The sequence below is a fragment of the Diadema antillarum genome, unplaced genomic scaffold (assembly GCF_040938485.1).
Source record: "Diadema antillarum isolate AM-2024a unplaced genomic scaffold, OU_Dant_1.0 seq00000633_RagTag, whole genome shotgun sequence".
Taxonomy (NCBI): Eukaryota; Metazoa; Echinodermata; class Echinoidea; order Diadematoida; family Diadematidae; genus Diadema; species Diadema antillarum.
The window spans coordinates 2,339,168-2,365,068 of NW_027271550.1; the positions used below are offsets into that span (position 1 = coordinate 2,339,168).

General features: G+C 39.5%; 3 protein-coding genes across 3 annotated transcripts in view; 2 read left to right on the forward strand and 1 right to left on the reverse strand.

Moving 5' to 3' along the window:
- The window catches only part of LOC139736172 (uncharacterized), a 58,848-nt gene extending 35,320 nt beyond the window's left edge, over nucleotides 1-23,528 (reverse strand). Inside the window, exon 1 of the mRNA XM_071646907.1 lies at nucleotides 23,516-23,528. The gene's annotated coding sequence lies outside the window, so the exon portion shown is untranslated. The remainder of the gene's footprint in view (nucleotides 1-23,515) is intronic.
- On the forward strand, nucleotides 3,912-7,313 carry LOC139736170 (tubulin beta chain). The gene is made up of 3 exons (XM_071646904.1): nucleotides 3,912-4,058; nucleotides 4,985-5,320; nucleotides 5,845-7,313. The coding sequence occupies exons 1-3, from the start codon at nucleotides 4,002-4,004 to the stop codon at nucleotides 6,793-6,795; spliced, it is 1,344 nt and encodes a 447-aa protein (XP_071503005.1). The 5' UTR covers nucleotides 3,912-4,001; the 3' UTR covers nucleotides 6,796-7,313.
- LOC139736171 (tubulin beta chain) lies at nucleotides 12,245-15,470 on the forward strand. Its single transcript, XM_071646905.1, has 3 exons — nucleotides 12,245-12,384; nucleotides 13,183-13,518; nucleotides 13,913-15,470. Exons 1-3 carry the CDS (start codon nucleotides 12,328-12,330, stop codon nucleotides 14,861-14,863), a joined length of 1,344 nt encoding a protein of 447 aa, XP_071503006.1. The 5' UTR covers nucleotides 12,245-12,327; the 3' UTR covers nucleotides 14,864-15,470.
- Nucleotides 23,529-25,901: the final 2,373 nt, after the last annotated feature.

Sequence of the window (25,901 nt, forward strand, 5' to 3'; positions counted from 1 at the left end):
AAATAACAATATCGACTTTATTTTGTTAACACCGCAATTCCCCCACACAGGTGGCCACCATGTGAATAAACTATAAGCATGAAACCAAGGGACCGACGACGTAAAATGCCACCCGAAGATATACCAAGGGATATACCTCGTGATTGATATCAGGCAATGGTCTTGCTTGTATGTCCAGTGAGCCACAACATCTGCGTTTATTGCATGCATGAGGCAGATGATGGGAGTATCCCCAAGGAGATGTCTTGTGTGATAATTAGGCTTACATGAGTTACCTCCTATTATAGGTATTCCTCTGTTATATTATAAGAGTGCAGTCTACCAGCGGGGCATGCTATCTATAGTCCACGCTTTCCGTCGTGAAAAATCTCACAATCTATTCCATGTTTAGGCCGATTTTGATTTATCAGAGCAAATCAATTAATGTCCCAACAAAAGAAAGCGGTTATTGAAATTGAGCATGAAATACGAAACGTGTTGGAATGAAAATGGGAATGAGATATGAATTTTTGTATTTTGTATTTTTATTTTATTTATTTATTTATTTTTTTTTACTGAGCAGCGGCTGTCTAGATGCAATCACATTAATGAATGAGATTATATTTATACGATGTCCTCTCAACATCAATAGGTTTGGTATAGTTGGATACGATTTTGTGTCTTCGGTCAATAATTCAGCAGCTATTGGCCTTCCTTCTGAATATGGGGCTATACATGCTCTTAAAAGTCTCCCTTACTATTACTATGTATTGGATTTTAAAAATCAATTATTTTCTATAGCGTTTCTATTTTTCAAGTCAGATGTTAACATGTATAAAGGTTCGCATGAATGTCGTGAACGCCGTATAATCGTCCAAAGATACTACATGCACGTTCCATCACTTTAACCGTATAGGCCCTAATACTGATTCTTACATGTTTGTGCTCTATACGTTAGACAACTTATAGTTGGTACCTATACCGTACGTCACTGAGGTATCAGTACACTGGAGCGACAGTAAAATTATAAGTAACAGCATAAGATTATGTAGTTTGTGTAATCTGTTGGTTTATGCAGCAGAACAAAATGTTGATTATACAGAATATGATAATCATAATCGCAATGGCTAAATGGCGGTATAATCATAAGTTTGTGGTTGTTTATCCTATTATTTTGTGTTTATAATGCAATCAACCACGTCACCAAAATTAGTAGTGTGTATATTGAAGTAATTAAAAGCAGTTGTAGGTCTATAAACATTCAACAGATCGATTAATCGCTGCTGTATACGCTATACGTAAAGTACATCCAGTATAATATTGTACCGATGTCCCAAAAAGATTACAACGATATCTCCCGCAACGATCTAGAGCTCTTTGAAATAGTGAATCAATCCAATACTAGTATACAATTTAACGGTATGAAACTACATTGTACAGTTGTGTAACTCATTGCCCACATCTTCAGTAGACCCCATTATAAAAAGATTTGCTTCATTGGTCAAGGAGAAATTAGCAATATTATTTTTGTGGAGCATGCATGTCAGAAGTCTCTTCCCTCCAAGTTCTGTCCACTGTGTTCACACAATTTCCAAGAGCACCCAAGTGCTAAACTTGGACTCATGACATGCTTTACAAAAATCCACATTTTTCTGTGACCGCTGTATATCACCGAATTGAATGGGGTTTTCTGCAAATATAGAGCTAAGACATTATTTTAAGATTCTGAGGTAGCATTTAGACGGTTTAATCATATTGAACGATGGATTATCATTCTATCAGCAAAAAATGATAAATAATATATATAAATATATATATATTATATATATATTATAAATGAATAAATAAATGTATATATATATATATAGGACCTATATATATATATATATATATATAAACATGGTGCGAATTCATGTATTAGCTCCAATATACACTGATGGACAGCAAAAGAAAGTATACCCACTTCTGTCAAAGGCCGAACACAAAAATTCACCCCTATAGAAATAAACAATTTTGTACACAGGACTCTAGTGTGCTACAATGCCCCTTACTAATCACAATGCACATAAGCAGGTGAATGTCTTCATAACAATGAAGAACTTGACATGCACAGCATCTTGGTCACTGAATCAAAAGTCACAAAATGTAACAGAATGAGCCTTGTTTACAAGCCTTACAAGCCTTACAAGACGTGGCATAATCTTCCTGATGAAAGCTTGCTTAGACCAGAGTAAATTAATGTCCAGTCTAAAGAGAAATTAGCATAATTAGGAAGGATAGCATCCTTAGATACAGAATACACTCATTAACATCATTTTGACAAAACAGGTGTTCACTTTGACATATTGGTTGTTTAAAGTGTTGTCCATTCAGTGGCCAGGATTAGGCGTGGTGGAAAGTGCTTTTGTGTGGGACTTTTGATTTAGTGACCAACAATGCTGGGCATGTCAAGTTCCTCTTTGTTGAAGACATTCACTTGCTTATGTGCATGTGATTAGGGTAAGGGGCATTGTAGCAAACCTGTGTACAAAAATTGTTTATTTCTAGTCGGTTGAATTTTTGTGTGCGGCCTTTGACAGAAGTGGGTACTTTCTTTTGCTGTCCAGTGTATATATGTAGTATATATAATATATGTATGTACATATATTATATATATATATATATACATATATACAACATCAAGAGTAAAATCAGTCGTATAAACACCGCAGAAGCCCAAAAAAAAAAATGGACTGACGTTTCGGTCAAAGACCTTTATCAAAGTAAGTCTGGACACAAACAATTTGATGCTATCAAATTGTTTGTGTTCAGACTTACTTTGATAAAGGTCTTTGACCGAAACGTCAGTCCATTTTTTTTTTCGCTCCAGCTGAGTCCTGCGGTGTTTATACGACTGATTTTACTCTTGATATCTATTTACTACACACCGACGCAGAACTTTCATATTTTGATGCATATACATATATCATATATATATATATATATATATATATATATATTAGTAACAGACGATTGATTATAGCTGTTATATGAGCATGTCCACTGTTGGTAATTAGGCCTATACATTTTTACTCCAGTGTTAAATTACGGCGACACGGGGTCAATTTCTTCCTTCTTATCACGAATGGGGGAGAATATCATGTGATATATCACGTACATTGTATATCTTTTCCCCCCGAAGTTAGAATTAGGGTTCATATTACAAAATGACTATAAATGTGGTCAACTTTGGATTTTCGACATGAACTACAATAATATAGGTCTAGGACTTATGTCCGTAAGCCGGAAGACAAGTAAAGATCTGTTGCAAGTAGCAGTTGAGGTCATGTACGATTATCTTGTCATCTTTGAGCGATATCACTCCCCAAACTCCCTGCTCACTGACGCGTTGCTGATACATGTACTAAGTACTGTACTAGTACTTTACATGCTTGTAGCCATGGTGCCTTGGCCTTGTGGCAGTCATTTTCTGTCCGTTACAAATTTACTCAGCGGAGATGTTTAGGTGCAAGTTGCCATAGGGGCGGCAAATATTGACCAATCAGAGTGTACATAGCTTTTCAGGCGATGCCTTAGTAGCGCCGGCATATCTGATTGGTTCATACTCTTCCAGCGTATCAGGGACCAGCGCAGAAAGTTCATATCATTTTATGATAGGATTATGTTTTCTTTCTTCATTATGACTATTCTCAGATATAAAAACCCATTATTTAATCATGAGAATCTTAATTTATTCTTATTTATTGCTTTTGTGAAGTTCAACACTGAATTATACTTGTTTTATTTCATATTTTGCATACATTTTCTTTTACTGTTGAGATATCCCTGGGTTATTATGCAGAACCGTTGCCATGCGGATGAATATCGATCGTGTGCGAGCGGGCGGGCATGCTTATGCACACACGATGCTTTTAATTCGAAACGAAAGTACCGCACTACTGAAGTTCATCGCTTGCGAGAAAGACGCTACGAAGACGACTTCTCTGTAATTCCAATAACTTATCATACTGTAACAAATCAATATGCGTGAAATTGTGCACATCCAAGCTGGTCAGTGTGGTAACCAGATTGGTGCCAAGGTAAGCTTGATTTACGTTGTTTTTTATTTTATTTACACTGATTGTCAACGTTATCGCTGGGCCTGATAATGCTGCTCTTCAAGTTCATCTCTACCGACCGATAGGCCCTACGTAACGTTACACATTTCGTTATCTATCGTGACAGTGTTGAGATTTTCTTCTTGGGCTTGGCATTGAGTCTAACGCGGAAACTTTTAGGGGGCCTAGTCTACCCCAATTTTATTTCTTACCCTAATAAATCACATGTAAATTAACAGCATTAAAAATGAAGTAGTCAATTCCTAACGTTTACTTACTTGTATAGCCTACTTCACTGCATGCCTCACTTGCTACATTGAAAAATGAGACCGTGCCTTGTATGGTCCTAATACAAGGTCCTGTTAACTTGTTACTAACATTAGGCTTACCGGTGAGAAATGTGTGAGGAACTTAAACTTGCAAAGGGTGTGTAACGTTAACATCAACAGTTACCATGGTTACAGTTCTGGTAGAGGTGAGGATTTAGCTTTTAACGTTTTGCGAGAGTGGAGATGTCAAAGAGCATGCAATTCAAACGGTTAAAGGGATCGTACAGTTTTGGTTGAGACCCGATTTTGGGTTTCTAATATTTTGGGTGAAATAATGAGAAACCTAGTCTTATGAAATATCAACCAGTCAACTTTTTTATACTGTCCCTTTAATGTTAGAAATCGTGGTCATTTGTCTGATGATGTCTTGCTCTGAGCCCCTGGACGAGTACCAGGTAATGAGTTCTCCCTCTTCAGTTTGAGCCCCCTGCATGATTTGGCTTCAACTACCGGCATATAAGTAGACCTCCAAGTAGACTGTTCTAGTCTAAGTTCTACGCAACTGCAAAATGAAAAAAAAAAAAAAAAAATAGGGATAGAGTCTCGTAACACTTTTCTTTTCCATTGTTACTTGTCCAGTTCTGGGAAGTCATTTCCGACGAGCATGGCATCGACCCCACTGGCACCTACCATGGCGACTCCGACCTGCAGCTGGAGAGGATCAATGTCTACTACAACGAGGCAACTGGAGGCAAATATGTGCCCCGTGCTGTTCTCGTCGATCTTGAGCCCGGCACAATGGACTCTGTGCGATCTGGACCATTTGGGCAGATCTTCAGACCAGACAACTTCGTCTTCGGGCAGAGTGGTGCTGGAAACAACTGGGCCAAGGGTCACTACACAGAAGGTGCTGAACTGGTAGATTCCGTCCTCGATGTTGTGCGCAAGGAAGCAGAGAGCTGTGACTGCCTTCAGGTAAGCAATTGATAATAAGAGTCAAGTCTGATCTTTATAAATAGAAGTGATACCTTTTTTTTCCCCTTGTTTCTTTTTTTCCTTGGGCAGCTTACTTTCTTGGAAGTTGCAACTTATTGTCTTGATAATCTAGATCTACTGACGTACTGTCAGTATACTTTTTCTGGCTAGTAACCAACTGAAATTGTGTTATGACTTGTGAAAGCATTATTTCATTCATTTTTGTGTGCATATGTTAATTTTAGAGCAAAAATCAGTTTCTGCAGGTACCTCCCCTTAGTCTTTTCATTAAGGCATTTTGTTTCCTTTTTCATGTGTGTGAATTCAGAAGTTAAATTATCTAATCATGTAAAGCATTCCCAAGTATCCACTTAGTTAAACTTTCTGTGGTCTTTCTAATTTTACTGCAGATCAGCGACATTTTATTTTTTCCCCTAGTGAAGAGTGATCATGTAAATTGTGACACAACACTGAAGGTATCTGAGAAGTGACATGGAGCTTTCTTTCCTCCAATCAAATTGCAGGGCTTCCAGCTGACGCATTCTCTTGGTGGTGGAACTGGCTCCGGAATGGGAACCCTCCTCATCAGCAAGATCCGTGAAGAGTACCCAGACCGCATCATGAACACATTCAGCGTTGTGCCATCACCCAAAGTATCGGACACTGTTGTTGAGCCATACAATGCTACTCTTTCCGTCCATCAGCTGGTTGAAAACACAGATGAGACCTACTGTATTGACAATGAAGCCCTGTACGACATCTGCTTCCGTACCCTCAAGCTGACCACCCCAACCTATGGCGATCTCAACCATCTTGTGTCTGCCACCATGAGTGGAGTCACCACCTGCCTCAGGTTCCCTGGCCAGCTCAATGCTGATCTGCGTAAACTGGCTGTCAACATGGTTCCCTTCCCCCGTCTTCACTTCTTCATGCCTGGCTTTGCCCCGCTTACCAGCCGTGGCAGCCAGCAGTACCGTGCCCTGACCGTCCCAGAGCTGACCCAGCAGATGTTCGATGCCAAGAACATGATGGCAGCCTGCGATCCCCGTCACGGCCGCTACCTCACCGTTGCTGCCATCTTCCGTGGCCGCATGTCCATGAAGGAGGTTGACGAGCAGATGCTCAACGTCCAGAACAAGAACAGCAGCTACTTCGTCGAATGGATCCCCAACAACGTCAAGACCGCAGTCTGTGACATCCCACCACGTGGTCTCAAGATGTCTGCCACTTTCATCGGCAACAGCACAGCCATCCAGGAGCTCTTCAAGCGCATCTCCGAGCAGTTCACCGCCATGTTCAGGCGAAAGGCTTTCCTCCACTGGTACACTGGTGAGGGCATGGACGAGATGGAGTTCACAGAGGCTGAGAGCAACATGAATGACTTGGTGTCTGAGTACCAGCAGTACCAGGATGCCACCGCTGAGGAGGAGGGAGAGTTTGATGAGGAGGAGGAAGGCGATGAGGAGGCTGCTTAATTTATGAGACACGAACTCTGGATGCCTTCTATGTCATTGGACAGTAACAAAGCCCCATTTCTGGACAGCAGACTGCTGCTACACACTCACCTTTATTTATCAGACAACTGGAATGCCTAATGAAAATCTCCTAAGCCAAATTCTGTTTATTTTGACAAACTTGATCAAAATCTCATTCCACTGGATAAGCAGTTATTCGTGACATGCCACATCTGGCGACCCAAATTGTTCAAGTACAATATATTGAGCTTCAGCTTTCAACCAAAAAATCATGATTTCAACTTGGCCTTCCATTGAAGGATAGCTCCACCACTTTCACTTTCAACGATACTTTTCAAGCAGGCCAGCCAAAGAGTTTTTATTTAGAAACGATTATGCTACATATTTGAATAATGTGATTTATTACATTTTTGGTTCAAAACAAATGTTTGGCAAGTGATTAACTTGTTCAAATCTCACCTGGAATTTGGTTCAAAATTTCATAGAATTACAGTGAAATAGAATATATTTTACAACAATCTTAAGACTTCCAAGTGTCCACTTTTCAGTTCTATGTGTGTCTATTTTGAGAGTGATAGTTGAGTGAAGTGTTGTAATGTGTAGTTTGTGAGAAGAAAAAAAAATGTATCCATGTCGTTAGTTGCGTAATACCCATTTATGATGTGGTGTGAATAACTGAATGGAGTGTGTACTGTTTAGAGATGGCAAGTGAATGGGATGCGTAATGGTTTTGTCACTTCCAGAAACAAACTTTATCTGAAGACAGTTTCAGTATTTTGTTGAGTTGTCAGTTGTGATCATGACACAAATGCACCGTATTTGATGTTAAAACTAAGTTCAAGGATGTTAGTAAATTTTGTTATTGGGAATAGTGTGACAATTTTAAACTGATAAAAGATCTGTCCCTTTATTACAGATGTTACATGTTGAGAGATGCTCTTGGCATAATACACATGCACATCCATCCACAAAGATTGATCAACATTTGTACACTGACAAAGCTTGTTAGCCTAATACATTTGTATGTACCAAGACCTATCCAGAAAGGTGTGCTCAGTGTTCTATTTTGACTTCATTGTGTGCATGTTTGTGTTGGTTGTATGTGTGTGTGTGTGTGTGGTGGGAAGCAAAAAAAGTATTTACACCAAACTTGCACATTTTGCACATACATGTACAATGATTGTGTAAACTTTCTGCATTTCCATCTGAACAAAAAAGTTTACATGCCTGGATGCTTGTAAAGTACATGTACAGAATGCACAGGTAGTTTCTCATCACAGCTGTGTACACATCAGTTTTTTTCCCCAAAAAATTGGATCTACATTGCCTACTACAAAATCGCTAAAAGTACACGCATCTTCCTCGCCACCTTGAACTTTGGGTTGTGCGTAATTTCTTGTACATGGTATGTAGTTTTTTGCTGTATGAGCGAGCACAAATGACATGCATTGTAGCCCTTACGATGTCTGTACATGTTTACATGTATACATGTACTAAATCACAGAGAATAGGAATTTTATGACATTTGTGCTCATTTCGGATTTTACGTAATTGAAGTTGCTCAAAAAGTTTTAACTGAAGAAAATTACATATGGTTATTCTATATGAGAATAAACTGGCACATTTTATTCTAATCAAAAAATATTGTTAAAATCAGATGGATTTGAGGGCTCCCCAAGTGGCCTTTGGGTTTCCATTTTCAAATGTACGTTGATTATCGGGTACATGACACACATGGTTATCCCAACTTTGATGAACATGGGGGTCATAATCTCGAACACGAAGTTAAAGAGAAAATCGCCCCTAAGAATAAGTAAAAGGAAGAGAGGAAAAAATTCCTATAGAGCGTTCCAAAAATGGCCCAAAAAGGGTAAAAAGTAAGGGAAATACAATGTATGACATTTTGAAATTTCACATTTTTCGGAAAACATTTTTGACCAGTCCTTCATTCAAATGAGAGAGTTCATGATTATCATGCCCTCACATTTTTCATGAATGTACTGCTATATAATACAATGTATTATGAAATACGGAAAAATGATCTTTTTTTTTTTTTTTTTTTTTTTAGCTAACCAGCACAGATAAAAGCATATTCAAACACCAAAATATCTGTATATCAAAAGTAACATTTGTTTGTTTCGTTGGGTTTGTGTGTGTGTGTCTGTGTGTGTGTGTGTGGGGGGGGGGGGTTGAGCAAGTTATATATTTATTCACCTGAACTGAGATTTTTTTTCGGTCGGGCATGACATCAAACTTACTAATTTGAATATTCATGACGACTGGTCAATAAGTATTTTCCGAAAATTTTTGAAATTTCAGAATGTCATAACTTCCTTATTTCTTCCTCGATTTAGATCATACAGTATTTGCACTGTTCTGCAGGGACTTTCTGTTCCTTTCTTATGAAATTAACAATATTTTGGAGTAGATTTCTTCTTAGAATATTGTTGAATATACAAAATGTGAACAATATTTTTATCTATTTATCGTTTCAAGAGTAAACCGTCTACAATATGGTATACTGAGAAATTTAAACAATTATATTGTTATGTTAGTGGCTATATTGCCAAATTTATTTATGGCAGGATGTTTTGTGATACATAACTGAACTACAATATACTTATGCATCACAATATATGTATGTGATAAATCGAGCATTTTTTTAAAACTTATCCCTGCTCCAAATGGTAAACAGTGGCTTTAAGAACAATAACTACCTTCATATGAAGACAATAATAACACAAAATGATAGAAACATACACACTGGGCTGCTTTTACAGCATGTCTGTAACATCAAGAAGTTCTGCGATAGTTCCTTGATAAGATAATTATGGATATGGTCTGTCTATCATGCATTATGTACTTACAGGGTAGTATAAAAACTGAGAAGGCCGTGATAGCATGAGCTCAGGATGTATAATTGCAAGTGTCCAAAAATTATGGAACATCGTTATTTGTCCTCGTTCAATATACTCTCACTCATTCTCACTCATGCCTGCTGATATCAAGATAAAAAATAGGAAGGATGCGCTTGCCAACCCACAGGAGCATATTGTGCCCTCTTCAGGAACATTTACGCTGTATGCATGTAAAGTGCACATCTTCATGTGGGACATGATATACACTGTACTCTTGCAGTTGTATTCACTACTCCCCTTGCCTCGTTACCCCCCCCCCCCCCCCCCCCACGAGCGCTTCGCAACAAACAAACAAAACAAGAGCATAAAAGTTTCAGACACTTTTACCAAGGAGGTGGTACCTGTGCCTGTACCATCCTCGCCTTTTACCTCCTTGGTATAACTACCAGGATTTTATGTCGCGGTAAATTACAAATGCAACTTGACCAAACTCTTCGATTAAATATACAAAAGTTAGAATGTGTTTATGAAAAATAGAATGATTATTCTATAGATCAGTGCAAGGTAAGCTGTACGTCCATGGCATTTTGGATCGACCTTTGAATTACAGCGGTGAATTTCTTACGACGAAGTTAAAAAACATAAACGCAAAGGAACAGTACCAGATCCTTCGCTGCAGGCAATAGGCAATATTAGAGATTGAAGCGTACTAGTATATTATGAGCATTTGATATTGGAACACAGATAAACGCGGATATAAAGGTCGACGTGTAAATTACATTAAGCCATTTCGACCTTCTGGCATCGGCACGTACCGAGAGGATTAGTTGCACCAACGAACTCGCTACTCGCACCATGGCAACGCCTCACTTGTTTCAAACAGTAGATGGCGCATGTCATCAAAACTACATTATTTACTGTAACCGAGTTGCAAAGAGATTTTCCCCAGAGGAGAAAAATCTCTTTATGCCGAGTTGGCCCAAAAAGATTTTCCCCAGTGTGGTGGGAAGGAGAAAATCTCTTTGAGTTGGCCAGACTGTTTTGTACGAGTACGGCACTGCTATTTCAGGCAATTGTCTTCCACTTTTTCGTACGGCATTCACGAAATTACAATAGAGCCACTGTAATATGTGGAATGGAATATAAAGTGCATGAAGATGACTGAATTTTCTCTGATTCTGTATTTTAAGCGTAAGTGTCGAAGAGGTGTATTCCTTGCCGAGTTCTGGCATCGTTTGTATCAGAAAGTGTAGTGTATTCTTTTTAAGTTTCTGCTGACCAATTAAAAAACTTTTAATCTGTCACGACCATGCTCCCATCTGTAAATGTGTTCCCACTTTCCCCTAAACAAACAAACAAACAAACAAACAAACAAATATTACTCCCGGATGCCTTTAAGGTTTTCACGCACGGCTTTCATCAAATTAAATACACATACAGTAACCGCACAAATCGAGTTCTTATGTCGTTTTATCATTTGGTTAGTACTTTATTGTATTTCACTGCCTGCTAAATCCCAGGCTACACAGCAATAGTGCTTCTATTTATAACAGGCTGTTGCATTGACTTTGACCGGCCTATACTTAACCCATGTACTATATATCCAGTATAGTGCATATATCCAAGGTCTTCAGGCATTATCAGTGGCGAAGACAATAGCTAGTTGCGTCGGAGAACTCCCACTCAACCCCACCCCACAAAAAAAAAAAAAAAAAAAAATCAATTTTTGTTTGCTCATGTCAACGCTCATAATATTTCGAGCCTTGTTGAGTATTGTGATCGTGTAGATAACATTGGACATTTTACTAGTTTAATCTGAATTAACGATAATGCCGAAACGATCAGCATACATTTGTAATCAATTTGTGGCATTTATGTAACAGAAAAACGTTTTGTTGATAAGTCATAAGTTACAGTAGTGCATACTTTCGATGATACAGATCGGAACTGACCCAAACTTCAGATTAGAATAATAAAAAAATCATAATAGTATAGCAAAAAGTACAAAAAATAGAGTCAAAAGGAGCCTGTGCTTTCGATCCTCGCAGAATCGTCGTCAGATGCAAAATGACAGAAAAATATAATGTAGCTTGCAGGCATCGTAATGTGCACCTCAAAATTACATAAAAATTTGGGGGCAAACGTCGAAATGCAGTTTGTATGTCAAGTGATACCAGATTAAACAAGAAAGTTATCATCGCCTCCCATTCAACCCTCCCCCCCCCCCCCCCCCCCCCGAAAAAAAAAAAAAAATCATACAAAAGTAACACAGAGGGGATTATTAGCGTTTAAATGTAATCAACGGGTAACGTGGGCCAATCAATCCCGCCCGGCCCCATCGAGCCAGCACAGTGCACCTTGCACTAGTGGTGGAGCGTCTCCAAGACTAACAACCTTCTTAGCAACCTAACAAGGTTCACAGGTTCCTAGAAGACGTCACAATAAGTGCGCTCTGAGCGTGCGCGCGGTAGTCTTATTACTATGGAGTCAAAACATTTCACTGTTTGTTGTCCTTGGTGACCAGCTGTGAAGGGCGTGCGTACAAAAAGGACGTGTAAACTCGAAGAGCTTTCAAATTCCATTAACTCCACACCACGACGTGAGCTTGCAGCTATTTACCTGCACAACTTTTTACCTCGATTTCTTCACTCGAATTTGACAACTCTACCTCAACATGCGTGAAATCGTTCACATCCAAGCTGGACAGTGCGGTAACCAGATCGGTGCCAAGGTAAATTAATGTTCCATGATCTAACTTGTGTTGCTGTGTGAGTGTTTAAATTATAGCGTTTCAATAGTGTTAAAGTTAGACGAAATTTACGAGATTTCCATTCCAATGCCAATGCAGTGGCAATTAACAATAACAGTTAACATGTTAAACGTTTTTAGATGTCTAACTTCAACAGGTTTTAACAAACATACATTTACATACAAACTTATATTTAAATGTTTCTACAGCATACCCTGATGGTCCAGCTAAAATCAACTAACTGTAACGGTTAGACTCTAGATAAACAGCTGCGAGCTGTTATACAGGGGCAGATCCAGGAATTCTGTAAAGAGGGGGCGCGTTTACAAAATTAAAGGGGGGCGCACGCACCCCTTCCCCATTTTTTCCTTTTTATTTCTTTTGTTTCAACAAAAAATAAAGGGGGGCATGCACCGGTTGCAGTCCTCCCTGGATTAGAGGGTATTCATTTCTCTTTTGCAAAATTCCGGTATGAAATTTCTGTGAAATTCAAATGGACAGTAAGAAATAGACATTTTTTATAGGGCCTAACATTAACGTTACAATGTATTTTTTATTGCAGAAGGACGGGCTGAGTCAATAAGAAATGTAACATGGTTAGAACTCTACGTTATCTTTATTATATGTTTAATCTAACTTTTAGATTTTAGCTAGCTCTAACCCGTTAACCAGCGTTATGCTTGTTCCCTCGATCTCTAACGTTATAGCCTACTCTAATGTAGAAGTGGAACCTGATGAGTGATCAATCAATGTTTTCATGTTAATGGTTGATTTTTACAGTTCTGGGAAGTTATCTCAGATGAGCATGGCATCGACCCCACCGGCACCTACCATGGCGACTCTGACTTGCAGCTGGAGAGGATCAATGTCTACTACAACGAGGCAACTGGAGGCAAATATGTGCCCCGTGCTGTTCTCGTCGATCTTGAGCCCGGCACAATGGACTCTGTGCGATCTGGACCATTTGGGCAGATCTTCAGACCAGACAACTTCGTCTTCGGGCAGAGTGGTGCTGGAAACAACTGGGCCAAGGGTCACTACACAGAAGGTGCTGAACTGGTAGATTCCGTCCTCGATGTTGTACGCAAAGAAGCAGAGAGCTGTGACTGTCTTCAGGTAAGCAATCTTTCTCTTTCTTTTATTTATTTTTTTCATAAACACACTGTACTGTAGCCCATTTACAACATAGCATTTTGTATTTTATACTGTTCATTAAATATCAATTGATGGATATTTTCTGTTGGCCTCTACTACTAGACACCAGAAGACTTCATTTCAGGCAATAGGTTTTGCACAGTACGATTTTTTTTCTCTTTTCCCTATGTCTTTCTCTTGTAGTGTGTGTGTAATTTTCCAGTGCATGCAAACCATTCCAAAGTAGGTTTTAACAGTCTAATTTTAGTTCTGATCACTGATATTCCCACTGAAGTAAACACATGTTTGTTATGACATAATACTAAAGATAGTCGAGCAATAACATTAAACTTCTATTCCTCCAATCAAATTGCAGGGCTTCCAGCTGACACATTCTCTTGGTGGTGGAACTGGCTCCGGAATGGGAACCCTCCTCATCAGCAAGATCCGTGAAGAGTACCCAGACCGCATCATGAACACATTCAGCGTTGTGCCATCACCCAAAGTATCGGACACTGTTGTTGAGCCATACAATGCTACTCTTTCCGTCCATCAGCTGGTTGAAAACACAGACGAGACCTACTGCATCGACAATGAAGCCCTGTACGACATCTGCTTCCGTACCCTCAAGCTGACCACCCCAACCTATGGCGATCTCAACCATCTTGTGTCTGCCACCATGAGTGGAGTCACCACCTGCCTCAGGTTCCCTGGCCAGCTCAATGCTGATCTGCGTAAACTGGCTGTCAACATGGTTCCCTTCCCCCGTCTTCACTTCTTCATGCCTGGCTTTGCCCCGCTTACCAGCCGTGGCAGCCAGCAGTACCGTGCCCTGACCGTCCCAGAGCTGACCCAGCAGATGTTCGATGCCAAGAACATGATGGCAGCCTGCGATCCCCGTCACGGCCGCTACCTCACCGTTGCTGCCATCTTCCGTGGCCGCATGTCCATGAAGGAGGTTGACGAGCAGATGCTCAATGTCCAGAACAAGAACAGCAGCTACTTCGTCGAATGGATCCCCAACAACGTCAAGACCGCAGTCTGTGACATCCCACCACGTGGCCTCAAGATGTCTGCCACTTTCATCGGCAACAGCACCGCCATCCAGGAGCTCTTCAAGCGCATCTCCGAGCAGTTCACCGCCATGTTCAGGCGAAAGGCTTTCCTCCACTGGTACACTGGTGAGGGCATGGACGAGATGGAGTTCACAGAGGCTGAGAGCAACATGAATGACTTGGTGTCTGAGTACCAGCAGTACCAGGATGCCACTGCTGAGGAGGAGGGAGAGTTCGACGAGGAGGAGGAAGGCGATGAGGAGGCTGCATAAATTAACTTTTCACATCAGGCAGAACTGAAATAAAAGATCTATGCAGTTGAGCTGCAGAGTAAATTTCTTTGCAACACACATACAGTGGACTCCCGTTATAAAGAAGTCCTTCAGGACCGGAAATTTTCTTTCGTTACATTGAAATTTCGTTATAACGGAACAGATAAACAATAAAAATACATAAACCTGAAAATGTTGCGGCCTAAATTTTTCCTTCGTTGTAACCGGAATTTCGTTATAACTGTGTTTATTATAACGGGAGTGCACTGTGCAACAAGAGCTTCATTTCGAAACAACAAACTGAAAACACAAGTCATTTTCTGCAAATCATACATAACTCCGGAATTTCCTCATCATTTAGATTAATGAATGGAATTTTACTCTTATCAATGGATAGTCATTGTATTGTCGCCAGTATTGGATGCATGGAATTTCACTGGATGGAATTGAATTTGCAATAAAATCATTATGCAAAAGTAGAATTCGAGTCTCAGTGTGTTTAGTCTGGTAGTTATTCTGGTGCTTTAATTGTGTGTTGTAGAGTTGTGACAAAATCAAAATTTGAGTAGGGAAACACATACAACTAATGTGCTGTGACTGTGAAATCTGTGCTATGAGATGTGGTGAATGATGGTATATTTGTAATTTTTACACCTGTAAGTGACGTTCCACATCTTGCAACCTTCACCATTACAGCAACATGCAAACTACGTTTTGTGCGTGTGTTTTTGTGTGCTTCCTTCACATGTGCATGCATGCATACAGTATATGTGTGAGTCTATGAGCATCTACGTGCTTTTATGTAGAAGTGTGGAAACTTAACATGTGAATAAGAAAGTCAACTGTCTCACATGCTTAACAAAATTCAACAATGAATCCAATCATTCATAGATGAACATGAGAAGACATATTTTAACAGACCTCATACCACAGTTCATTCCTGATGTACAGTATTGCCACAATGTACCAAGAGGTTGAAGTGTTTCTCGATAATAAAACCATATTGCCAAACTAAGCATGAAATCACATATTACATTTTCTTTGAAGAAGGCTGTGCATACTAAAAGGGAATTGCAAGGTTACATATAAGGAACAACGCAAAATAAAGAATGCTCCAGAAACAAATCTTGCTTTCATATAAAGCAGAAAGTAGCATTTGAATTGAGATTCAAACATGTTTTGGTTGGGGATCACATTCCAAAGTCCACATGCGAATAAAATAACATTGTTATGATATTTTGATGACAATGAAAATCCCAATGAATAGTAGCGGTACATGTATTTTGATTGTGAGCTTTCTTGGACGAATGAGGTGAAGTCAAAACTATTCTGTCAATCCCATCGCATATCAACACGCGTATGGCATACACACGCACATATGCAGGTAAATGAAGAACACACAATAATGACTGACCATCACAAGGAGGCAGTCACAGTAAGGTCAATGAGCATGCACTCTCAACATTCATTCACTGGCACCTTTTTTAGCTCCTCTGAATTCACACAAACACAGCAATCCACTGGGTTTTTTTGCTTCTTGAATATATGAACAATGATGTTTGAGTTGCAATCCATTAAAGGGACTGTACAGTACTGGTTGAGGTGAGGATTCAAGTTAATACTGTAACTCTTTTTGGTGAGATAATGACAAACCTCTCATGAAATATGAAAGAGCATGCAATTTCAAGGATTCAACATTTGATGAAAATTGGTTTTCAAATGGCTGATATCCAAAAAAGCAATAATAATACAATGCGACAGGCCACGACTTTTATTAGGATCTCTTTGTTTCACTTTATTTTTGGATATCTCGGTCATTTCAAAACCGATTTTAATCAAACAAACTTTTAATTTCCCTTAGAATTGTATGCTCTTTGACATCTCATAGTAGTTTTTTAATATCTCGCAATGCTAAAAGCTAAATCCTCACCTCGACCAGTACTGTACAGTCCCCTTAACTTTTTCTTTTTTGCCACATTACGAACAGGCTAACAGTTCAAAGGGTAGCAGAATACTTCTGCTTAAAAAATGATAATAATAAAAATAAAATGACTCTGCATACAATACTCATTTCTCCATCATCACATTGTGAAAAATAAGTTTGGAATTTTGGTGGAAATCATTGCTCCTCTCATCAAATCTGCATGTCTATCCAAATTACATGTTATTTCCAGTTCTTCATGATATTATCATTTCTATAACGTGACTAATACTGTAAAAATTGATATTTTCGCGTGACTAATTTTTCGCCTTTGGCTGGGTGAGAAGAGTTTCGCGTGTTTTTGATTCCGTAGAATGAAGACATCAACTACTGGAATATATGGCATGCAAAAATATTTGCATGCTTTTATTTTCATGCTAGTTTCTGATGGCACGAAATACACGAAAATTTCAACACCGCGAAAATTTCCACTTTTACAGTATTTGGCTATTCACTTGTTCCTCAGGCAGGTTACAATGCCCTAACAGGAGGCAGAGAGCCTCAAGTTAACTATCACAACTAAATTGTGAACATTATGGTCCAACAAGCTACCTAAGTCTCTGATGAGTGAGTGAAATGAGTTATGAATGAACTGCAGTTTGAATGTTATTGTTCTTGATTGGGGGGGGGGGGGGGAGGAAGGGGCTCTGCTCTCTTGGTTGGGGTATGCATAAATCCTCTGGTAGAGCTGGAGTGGACTCCCTGATCTACTATTCTTTACCATAATTTGTCAGTAACATTTTGCGGCTCTCAGAAATTTTAAGATAAATCATACCTGATAGATTCAGAGAATTTCAAAGAAAACTAGATAATTTTGTCACAAAAATATGCTGATGATGGGTTTGTTTTCACTCCAGCTCATGATAAATTGTGATGTCTCACCATGAGAATTGAAAATAATTTGCCAAAGCTATAGTACTAATATAAAATCAAGCAAAATCATTAACAGATCAAACATGATTATCATTCACACCTATCCTTATAACATGTCACCAGGAGGGAGCTCAGAGTTGTCTGCAATCATTAATATCTAATGCATGGACATGTAAAGTCCAATGAACAAGTGACAGTATGTACAATGTATTCAATTTTTTCCTACAGATAGTAGATGCAGAATACAATTGTAGCCTGTTCCTGAATGGTTCATCGACAAGGTTAATTTTCTCTCTCTCTCTCTCTCTCTCTCTCTCTCTCTCTCTCTCTCTCTCTCTCTCTCTCTCTCATATATACCTCTATGGTAACAGCTTTAATTTTCCCATTTTTGTATTCTGGAGTACTTCTTCATCCATTTTAATGTCACTGTGCAGCTCAGTCAACCATTCTTTTTTTAAATGATAAGTACAACTTGTAAATCAACAAAACGTTTGCACATTGCTTTTTCTTCATTGTAGATTGGTCTTGACAGGCGCACTCACGATAATGCCTCGATTTCAAGTGTAAATGAAGAAGGACTAGGCCAATGGCAGCTTGCATCTGTAGTCATATGTAGTGAAAACACAGACCATGAAAACTTGGTACTTCCCCAGTATTTGTGCCATCCCTGTATTTGTAGCACCTCATTTTCATCCTTTTGTTCACCATCGGGAGCGAACCTTTCATTCCATACAATTTCTTTCTCCCTTGCCCTTCTTCCATCCTTTTCTCCCTCTCTCTCTCTCTCACACACACACATACGCGTCTATGGTGGAAAAACTGAGGACCTGTTCTACCCATAAGAATTTTACCATATAACTGAGGACCTGTGTGTCAGTAGGACTCTTGTCAAGCAAGGACTCATTCATATATTATAATCCAACCGAGGACTTCTTACAATAATGTTAACCGAGGACCTACAAACATGTACCCCTACATGCAAAAGCATGCAAAAGCAGACCGTTTGGAATGCTCTGTGTACTGAGGACATCCTCGGTTCTCTGTGTGCCCTCGGTTTAAATGTAAAGTTCGTATGTGTGTCCTCGTTTTACACCATGGATATTCAAAAAGTATACACACACACACACACACACACACACACACACACACACTTCTTTGTCTGCCTGTCTGTCTGTCTCTGTGCTGCTTGTTCAGTCTGAAATTACACATCACATACATCTCCAATTCTTGTATTCTGTTCTGTGTTGACTTACTCTAAAGTATACAGAGGAATCCTGTTATATAGAGGTCGGATCAAGACCACTTATAACAAGGTGATTTTCAGGTCCCAACTCTTCGTATATTTCTTTGATTTTGTACCCTATTATCCAACTGGACCCCACGGAAGACCAGCTAGTGCAGCTGAATATGGGCTATCCAGCCATCTTCTCAGAGAGAAAATAAACAAACAAACCAACCCTGATAAAGGGAAAAACCTGACATAACAAAGTAATTGCCATGTTTTTTAGGACCTTTTAACTCTGTAAAACAACAAATGTTCGCATGCATTTTGATTTTGCGAATTTCGCGAGGCAGGATTCAAGAATAAAATGCACGCTAAAGTTCTTGTCTACACCACACATTGGAATGGTAATACAATTTACAAAAATGTCATGCTGCAAAAAGGTCGTCCGCTCCAGTTCGATGAATTTGATGCCACAAAAAATATCTTGCGTAACAGTAACAAAGCTCCCCTGTATATTAAACAAGGCAAGTGCCATAATGTGTCTCGCCTATTCGCGTACAAGAAATTGTACGCAAATGGGATATAACAGATTTTAAAACTAGAAATGTCGCTAAGGCAACTGCTATGCCTCCGCCATAATGCATGATTCTCCTAATAGGTCTATAGTACATGTGGACAATGCATAATTACATTTTCACAATATTGGCAAATATTGAAATTACATGTGCCACAAATGTGTTGAATGTTCACCTTCCTTTACCTAGGTTTAATTAGATGAATAGGAGAGCATGTATTTAGGGATTCCAGGACTTTAACTTGACTTTGACCCATTCATAAGTGTATGAATACTGTAATTTTCAAGGCATGGAGAAAAAGTGTAATTTCTGTATTGAAAAGTACACTGTTACCATTTTCTTTTGGCCTTTGACCCTAAATTCATAGGATAATCACTGTCAGGCAGAACATGCATAAATATGTAGTAAGCTTCAAGATAACTTGAGCCACTTCTGAGATATGGAGGAAAAAGTTAGTTCAGCACTTTCCCTTGATCTTTGACCTTTTGACCTTTGAGGCAAACCCCCACCCCCCCCCCCCCCAAAAAAAAAAAAAAAGAGAAAAAGAAACTTTCCAGATAATCTAGGTTATACATGCATTCACCAAGTGTAAAAAAAAAAAAAAAAAAAAAAAATTGCTGGCATTACATAAATATGAGGGAAATAGTAACAATTTGAAGTGTTGCACTTGACCTTTGACCCCTGACCTTTGACCCTATGAACCCTAGATTCTCTAAATAATAACTGCCAGTCAGTACATGTTTATATACTATGTTCCATGAAGATACCTTGAACAATTTCCAAGGTACGGAGAATAAAAGCGAAGTTTTAATATTTTAACTTGACCTTTTGACCTTTGACCTTTGACCTCATGACCCAAAACTTTCACCAGAGAATCTTAATTGGGTAATACATGTATACACTAAGTTTCAAGAAAATATCTTCAGGCATTGCATAGATATGGAGGAAATAGTGAAATTTTACATATTTGACCTTGACCTTTTGACCTTTGACCTTGACCATGTGCACCCAAAAGTTGATAGGCACAACTTCACCCCCTAATACACATACATGCCAAGTTTCATTAGGATATCTTAAAAGGTTTTGATAGTTACCCTGTCCACAAAATTTATTACGGACGGACGGAAGGACGGACGGACGGACGGAAGGACGGACGGACGGACGGACGGACGGACGGACGGACAACCCGAAAACATAATGCCTCCGGCACCACTTCGTGGCGGAGGCATAAAAAGAGATATAACAGATAAAAAAAGATATAAAAGGGTACAAATTTATGGCAAAAAAGAAACGTGCCATAAAAACTTAACATTGGGCCCTTAAAGTTTGTTGACCCCTGTCTGTGACCTTTAAATTGACCCTGTGGTGACCATCCACTCCCCAAGGGACATCTACCATCCAACGGACCTATGGATCAAAAGTTTTGACCCATACTGTATACGCTATAATTTTCGCGTACATAAATTTTCGCGAATTGCCGCTGTCACACATTTTCGCGAGTGGTTAAATTCGCGATTGGGGGACCAGAGAAAATATGAAGTGGCAAAGAAAGTGTGAATTTTCAACTTACTAGCAAATAAGAATGATACTAGTTATACACTGCATGAAAAAAACTTACCAAACTCTGCGAACTAGTAAGTTAGAATTCAACATTTTTGAAGTGGTTAAGTCCATCGCGCTAGATTTCTGACGAGTGGTCCCCTTGCGATAATGGATTGGCTCTCTACAGTATTCGTAAGTAGACGTGGACGTGCGTAAACAAGCTTAGCCAGTATGGTCTGTTCGGTAAGCCGTGAACATTTGTATACTAGTACTGAAATGTTCGTATCATCAAGGCAAGGGATTCATTTTGGAAGGTAATATTTTCGCGTGTTGTTAATTTCGCGAATAGCTCCCGACTCGCGAAATTCGCGAAAATAAAACCCCCGCGAAATATATAGCGTATACAGTAATAGAAACGCGCCAAAAGTTTGTTGACCCATGCTTGTGACCATTGATCTTGTGATGACCATCCACTCCCCAAGCGACATCTACCATCCAAGTTTAGTCGCAAATGGAGTTTTGGATCAAAAGTTATGACCCATAATAAAAATGTGCCATAATATACAAATGATGCACAGGATAGAGTGCGTTAGTAAAATACCCGAGAGTGAGCTACGCCTACACTAACGCCACGAAATAATCCTGTGCATCATTTGTTTTATAAAATGGGTCGAAAATTCGAAAACTAACATCATTTTTCAGCGTTTTTCACGTACCTTTGTGGGTCAAGACGTCCGAAGATGTTCGTCCCAAACTTTTACGCACGTCGCACTCGCGGAAGTCCCGCACATACAGTATAAGTATAATGGGGGGTTGGGTTTCCGGACACCCGCATGAAAACTTACTTATTTTACATAGAATATGCACCCTTTACCTTAAAGACTTGATATAGACTCCTCATATAGGCCTACTAGACAACATACTCTGAAAACGGCGTGAGAATTAACCTGCTAAATCGTTGGATTTGCTCTTCAAAGTGACTCCATGTACGCGTCCGGTCCCATAACGCTTGGTCTACTGTACTGTACAAAGTGTACGTATAGTACAGTATACGTACGTACGCCACATATGTTATGCACAAGGGAAGACAGGCCGGCCGGCCGGCAGCCCGAACTAGAAGTTGTTTACAGGATTGACAGCGCGTACGCGTATGCATGCAATTCATCAAAGGAGCCGCCGCGCGCACAGACGATCGGCAATCTACCATAGGATTACAGGCAGTGCAGTTGTACTGAAGTAAAGGAAGGACTTGTGTCTCATTTCAGCACTTCCTATTGGCTACATTCTTGAACCCATTTTATAAAAACTTAACATTGGGCCCTAAAGTTCATTGACCCCTGCCTGTGAGCTATGACCTTAAGGTGACCTTCACATATTGTAAAATGTGAAACTTTGTATGACCCCTCTTCCCTTGAAGTTTGATTGCAATTGAAGCCTAGAGTAATGAGTTATTGAAGTTTTTGTAGCGTTACGGACAGACGACGGACGGACGACGGACGGACGACGGACGGACGACGGACGGACGACGGATGGACAGACGCCGCAGGTGATCCCTTAGTCTTCCCTCACCTCTGGTGGGCTCAACAAAAAAAACAAAATGAAACACTACAGTTTGGTAATCAATCCAGCTTTCAGAGTGCTCCTGACAATCATAAAGTCATTATTCCTGCATAACAAAAGAATATAGACCCATCTTTCTTTCTTCTTTTTTTTTGCAGCAACGCTAGCACTCAACTTTTTTTTTTTTTAGATACGACGATTATGAGTAACATTTAGAATAACATGAATTCGGGTTGTTGTTTCAAAGAATAAAAATCAAATCTTGGAGCTGAAGCCCCCACCCCTTTTTTTTTTCCTTTACAGAATTGCAATGTAATGCTTCAGGTTTTATGTTACCTTCTGACTCTCCCCCATCTAGACCACTGATCCATATTCAAAATGTTTTCAGCCGTTTTGTATGGTATATCATGTACACATCTGTCGCATTTCAACATAACTTCCAGCTAATTTCAGGACAGCTTATCTTCAGTTCTCTTTGTAATAATTACAGGCAAACCCTGTTATAACAAGGTCACCAGGATTGCTGACCTTAACCATGTCATAACCAGTACCCCGTTGAATTATACACACTAAAGAGACCAGATAAATGCAGTAATGTAATCTTGGGACCACCAAGTTCACCTTGTTAGAAATGGTACATCCTCGTTCATGAGGTTGTTAGAATGCGGCTTCCCTGTATGTGACAGAGACCACTCGAAACATATGAATACCTCCAACACAAACTCATGCTAAAGGCTTTAGACAGAAAGACAAACAAACAAGCACACAAATAAACAGAAAATGGATATAAAATACAGAGACAAAGACTGAAAAAAAAGATCTGCTGATAAAGCTACATGAAATAAAAGCTTCCTTGCCCATACAACAACCATTTGAACGCTCACAAATCATGACACCAAAACTGATCAGTGCTTTGTCAATTATTTATTACACAGCTTTCTCTTTCAAGTATCCACTTTTGGTACTTTGTTTTCCTCATCTTAAAACGAACTTCAATACATAAACAACAATCTGTCCCACTGAAAATGCAGGATATGCATCACAAATTTGATATAAACTATGGTCTTTACCATCAACCTGGCTCAAAGTCATCTCCCAGTTTGCCACTTTGAGACTAATCTGAGAAGAAGTAGCTGGCATCTAGCTCTTGTTCAAGTAGGAAAACAAATATCTGAGCAGAAAAGTTAAGCAATTAGTTTTAGATATTTCTGAAAGAATCACTATCTGTGTCAAGAGAGAAAGAGGTTGTGTTATCATTGACAAGGTTCATAAAGTCTGAATTTTCATGCAGTATGTTCTTTACTTCTACATTGCGACTTGAAGAATAACCGAAAGGGACGCTGTGAAATTTTCAAATATTTCCCTGAACTCCAAGTCTGTAAGGGCAGAAAGATGTCCACAGTGCTGATCCGACACCAGTGGCAAAATAGATCCCTCAAGCAGTCCAGCACCATGCATTCTGTAAGGGTGATAGGTCTTCCCTGGTCTCACTCCAGTCTCCTTGATCTGAGTCCAGCTTGATGGCAGAGATGTCAACTAATCTTTGAGGGCGAATCATCACGCTTTAGTTTCCTCTGCACACAAGAAGGACAAAAAGGTGGGAAAAAGATAACAATGAGTGAGTACCGTTTCATCCACTTCATGAATTCATTTTGTACAGACATTTCATGTTAAGCATTCCTTATTTTCTCTGTGTTGGCAAGAATTGATAATACTCTCGAGGGACACATTACTTTGTAAGTGTGTTACAGATGCAATAGTGTGGGGATTTAAGGGTGACCCGATTTGACTTGCTGCCCACCAGGGTACATTAAAAAACCACAAGTAGCACCAGTCAACGAATATGTACATTGAAGTGTACACTCGTCAGTAACAGTCAACTTAAGTTGACTGTGTGTGTGTGTGAGTGTGTGTGGCTGTGTGTGTACTTTACACAGAGAGATCAATAATAGAGCTGTACAAAATTCGTTACAGGAATTGATTCTTGAATATTATATACCTCATTTCGAGAATCCTCTCATCTGATTGGTTAAAAGGGGAGTCATGAAAATAGCTGTGCCCTATTTTTTGAGTTACTGTGACCGGGGCCCGGGCACAGTTAGTAAATAGGTTTGGAGACAGTCGCGACCCCGTACACATAGATCGCTCATTATGTACGCACCAATGATACGACCGCCGCGCATTCGATCAGCATGCTGTAAAAGAGACTAGCTGTAAAAGAGACTGGTTTGGAGGCAGTCTAGTCGCAACCCCGTACACTGTACACATAGAATGATCACTCATGTACGTACGCACCAATGATACGACCGCCGCGCTGTCGATCAGCATTGATTACGAGTGCTGTAAAAGAGACTAGAATCTATATTTTCGGTATCTTTATTTCGGAATCTATATTTTCGGTACATAAAACAAATAATGACTGCTTGATATTCGGGGCACACTTAAAATTATGTAGGCCCTCGGTGATGTGAAAACCATAACCATGCCCTCAGCTTTGCTCCGGGCATGGTTACGGTTTTCACATCACCGAGGGCCCATAATTTTAACTGTGCCCCTCATAGCAGTCATTATTTGTATACTAGTATATCCCAGCTGGGCCAGCCTTCCCACTCCATGGTCTTCCATTACTACCAGATCTTTAATCTCTTTTCAAGAGTTCTGACCACCTCATCTGTATCATTAAAAGGATGTCAGTCAATCTAACAGCATTACCTTAGTCTGTGACATAACATAAGTGGATAAGTACCTTTGCTATTACTACCCCTGCAGCAAACAACAGTGTCATTATTGTGCATCATCCTCAAAAACATAACAACACAAATGAAGGGCTAAAAGCAGCCATGTGGATAATGTCAATGTTTACTGCTGTGGCTGTGTGTTGATGAGCAGTGGCTTCCATATTAGAGTAGAATCCTTTGTTTACTTTCATTAGAGGGTAACATAATGTTTCGACACAGCCAAGACTTACCCAAAGACTCAGTCATATTTTGAAAAGTTTCACAAGACAGTAAAAAAGAATGAAACATGTTTACAACACACAAATAACATCAGGATTTTCTGGAGTACCTTGACAGAACAAAATTTTTAGAGGAAAAAGAGCTACATTGTTACAGTCCTTACAACTGTGTGACTACCAATATTACATAAAGTACAATTCCATCAAGTGGAGGAGCTGACTATCATCATCCCAACCACAACCGAACATGCCAGAAATAGGTATCCAATACTAATCAATATTGCTAGCTTTCTTTTCTCATGCTATAAAGTCAACAGTAACTCTGA

Bases quoted from the DNA above. Each gene is read 5' to 3' on its own strand.
- LOC139736170 (XM_071646904.1), top strand. From the start codon at position 4,002: ATGCGTGAAATTGTGCACATCCAAGCTGGTCAGTGTGGTAACCAGATT. The intron at 4,059-4,984 runs GTAAGCTTGATT...TTACTTGTCCAG, and splicing joins GTAACCAGATTGGTGCCAAG to TTCTGGGAAGTCATTTCCGA. The intron at 5,321-5,844 runs GTAAGCAATTGA...ATCAAATTGCAG, and splicing joins AGAGCTGTGACTGCCTTCAG to GGCTTCCAGCTGACGCATTC.
- LOC139736171 (XM_071646905.1), top strand. From the start codon at position 12,328: ATGCGTGAAATCGTTCACATCCAAGCTGGACAGTGCGGTAACCAGATC. The intron at 12,385-13,182 runs GTAAATTAATGT...TGATTTTTACAG, and splicing joins GTAACCAGATCGGTGCCAAG to TTCTGGGAAGTTATCTCAGA. The intron at 13,519-13,912 runs GTAAGCAATCTT...ATCAAATTGCAG, and splicing joins AGAGCTGTGACTGTCTTCAG to GGCTTCCAGCTGACACATTC.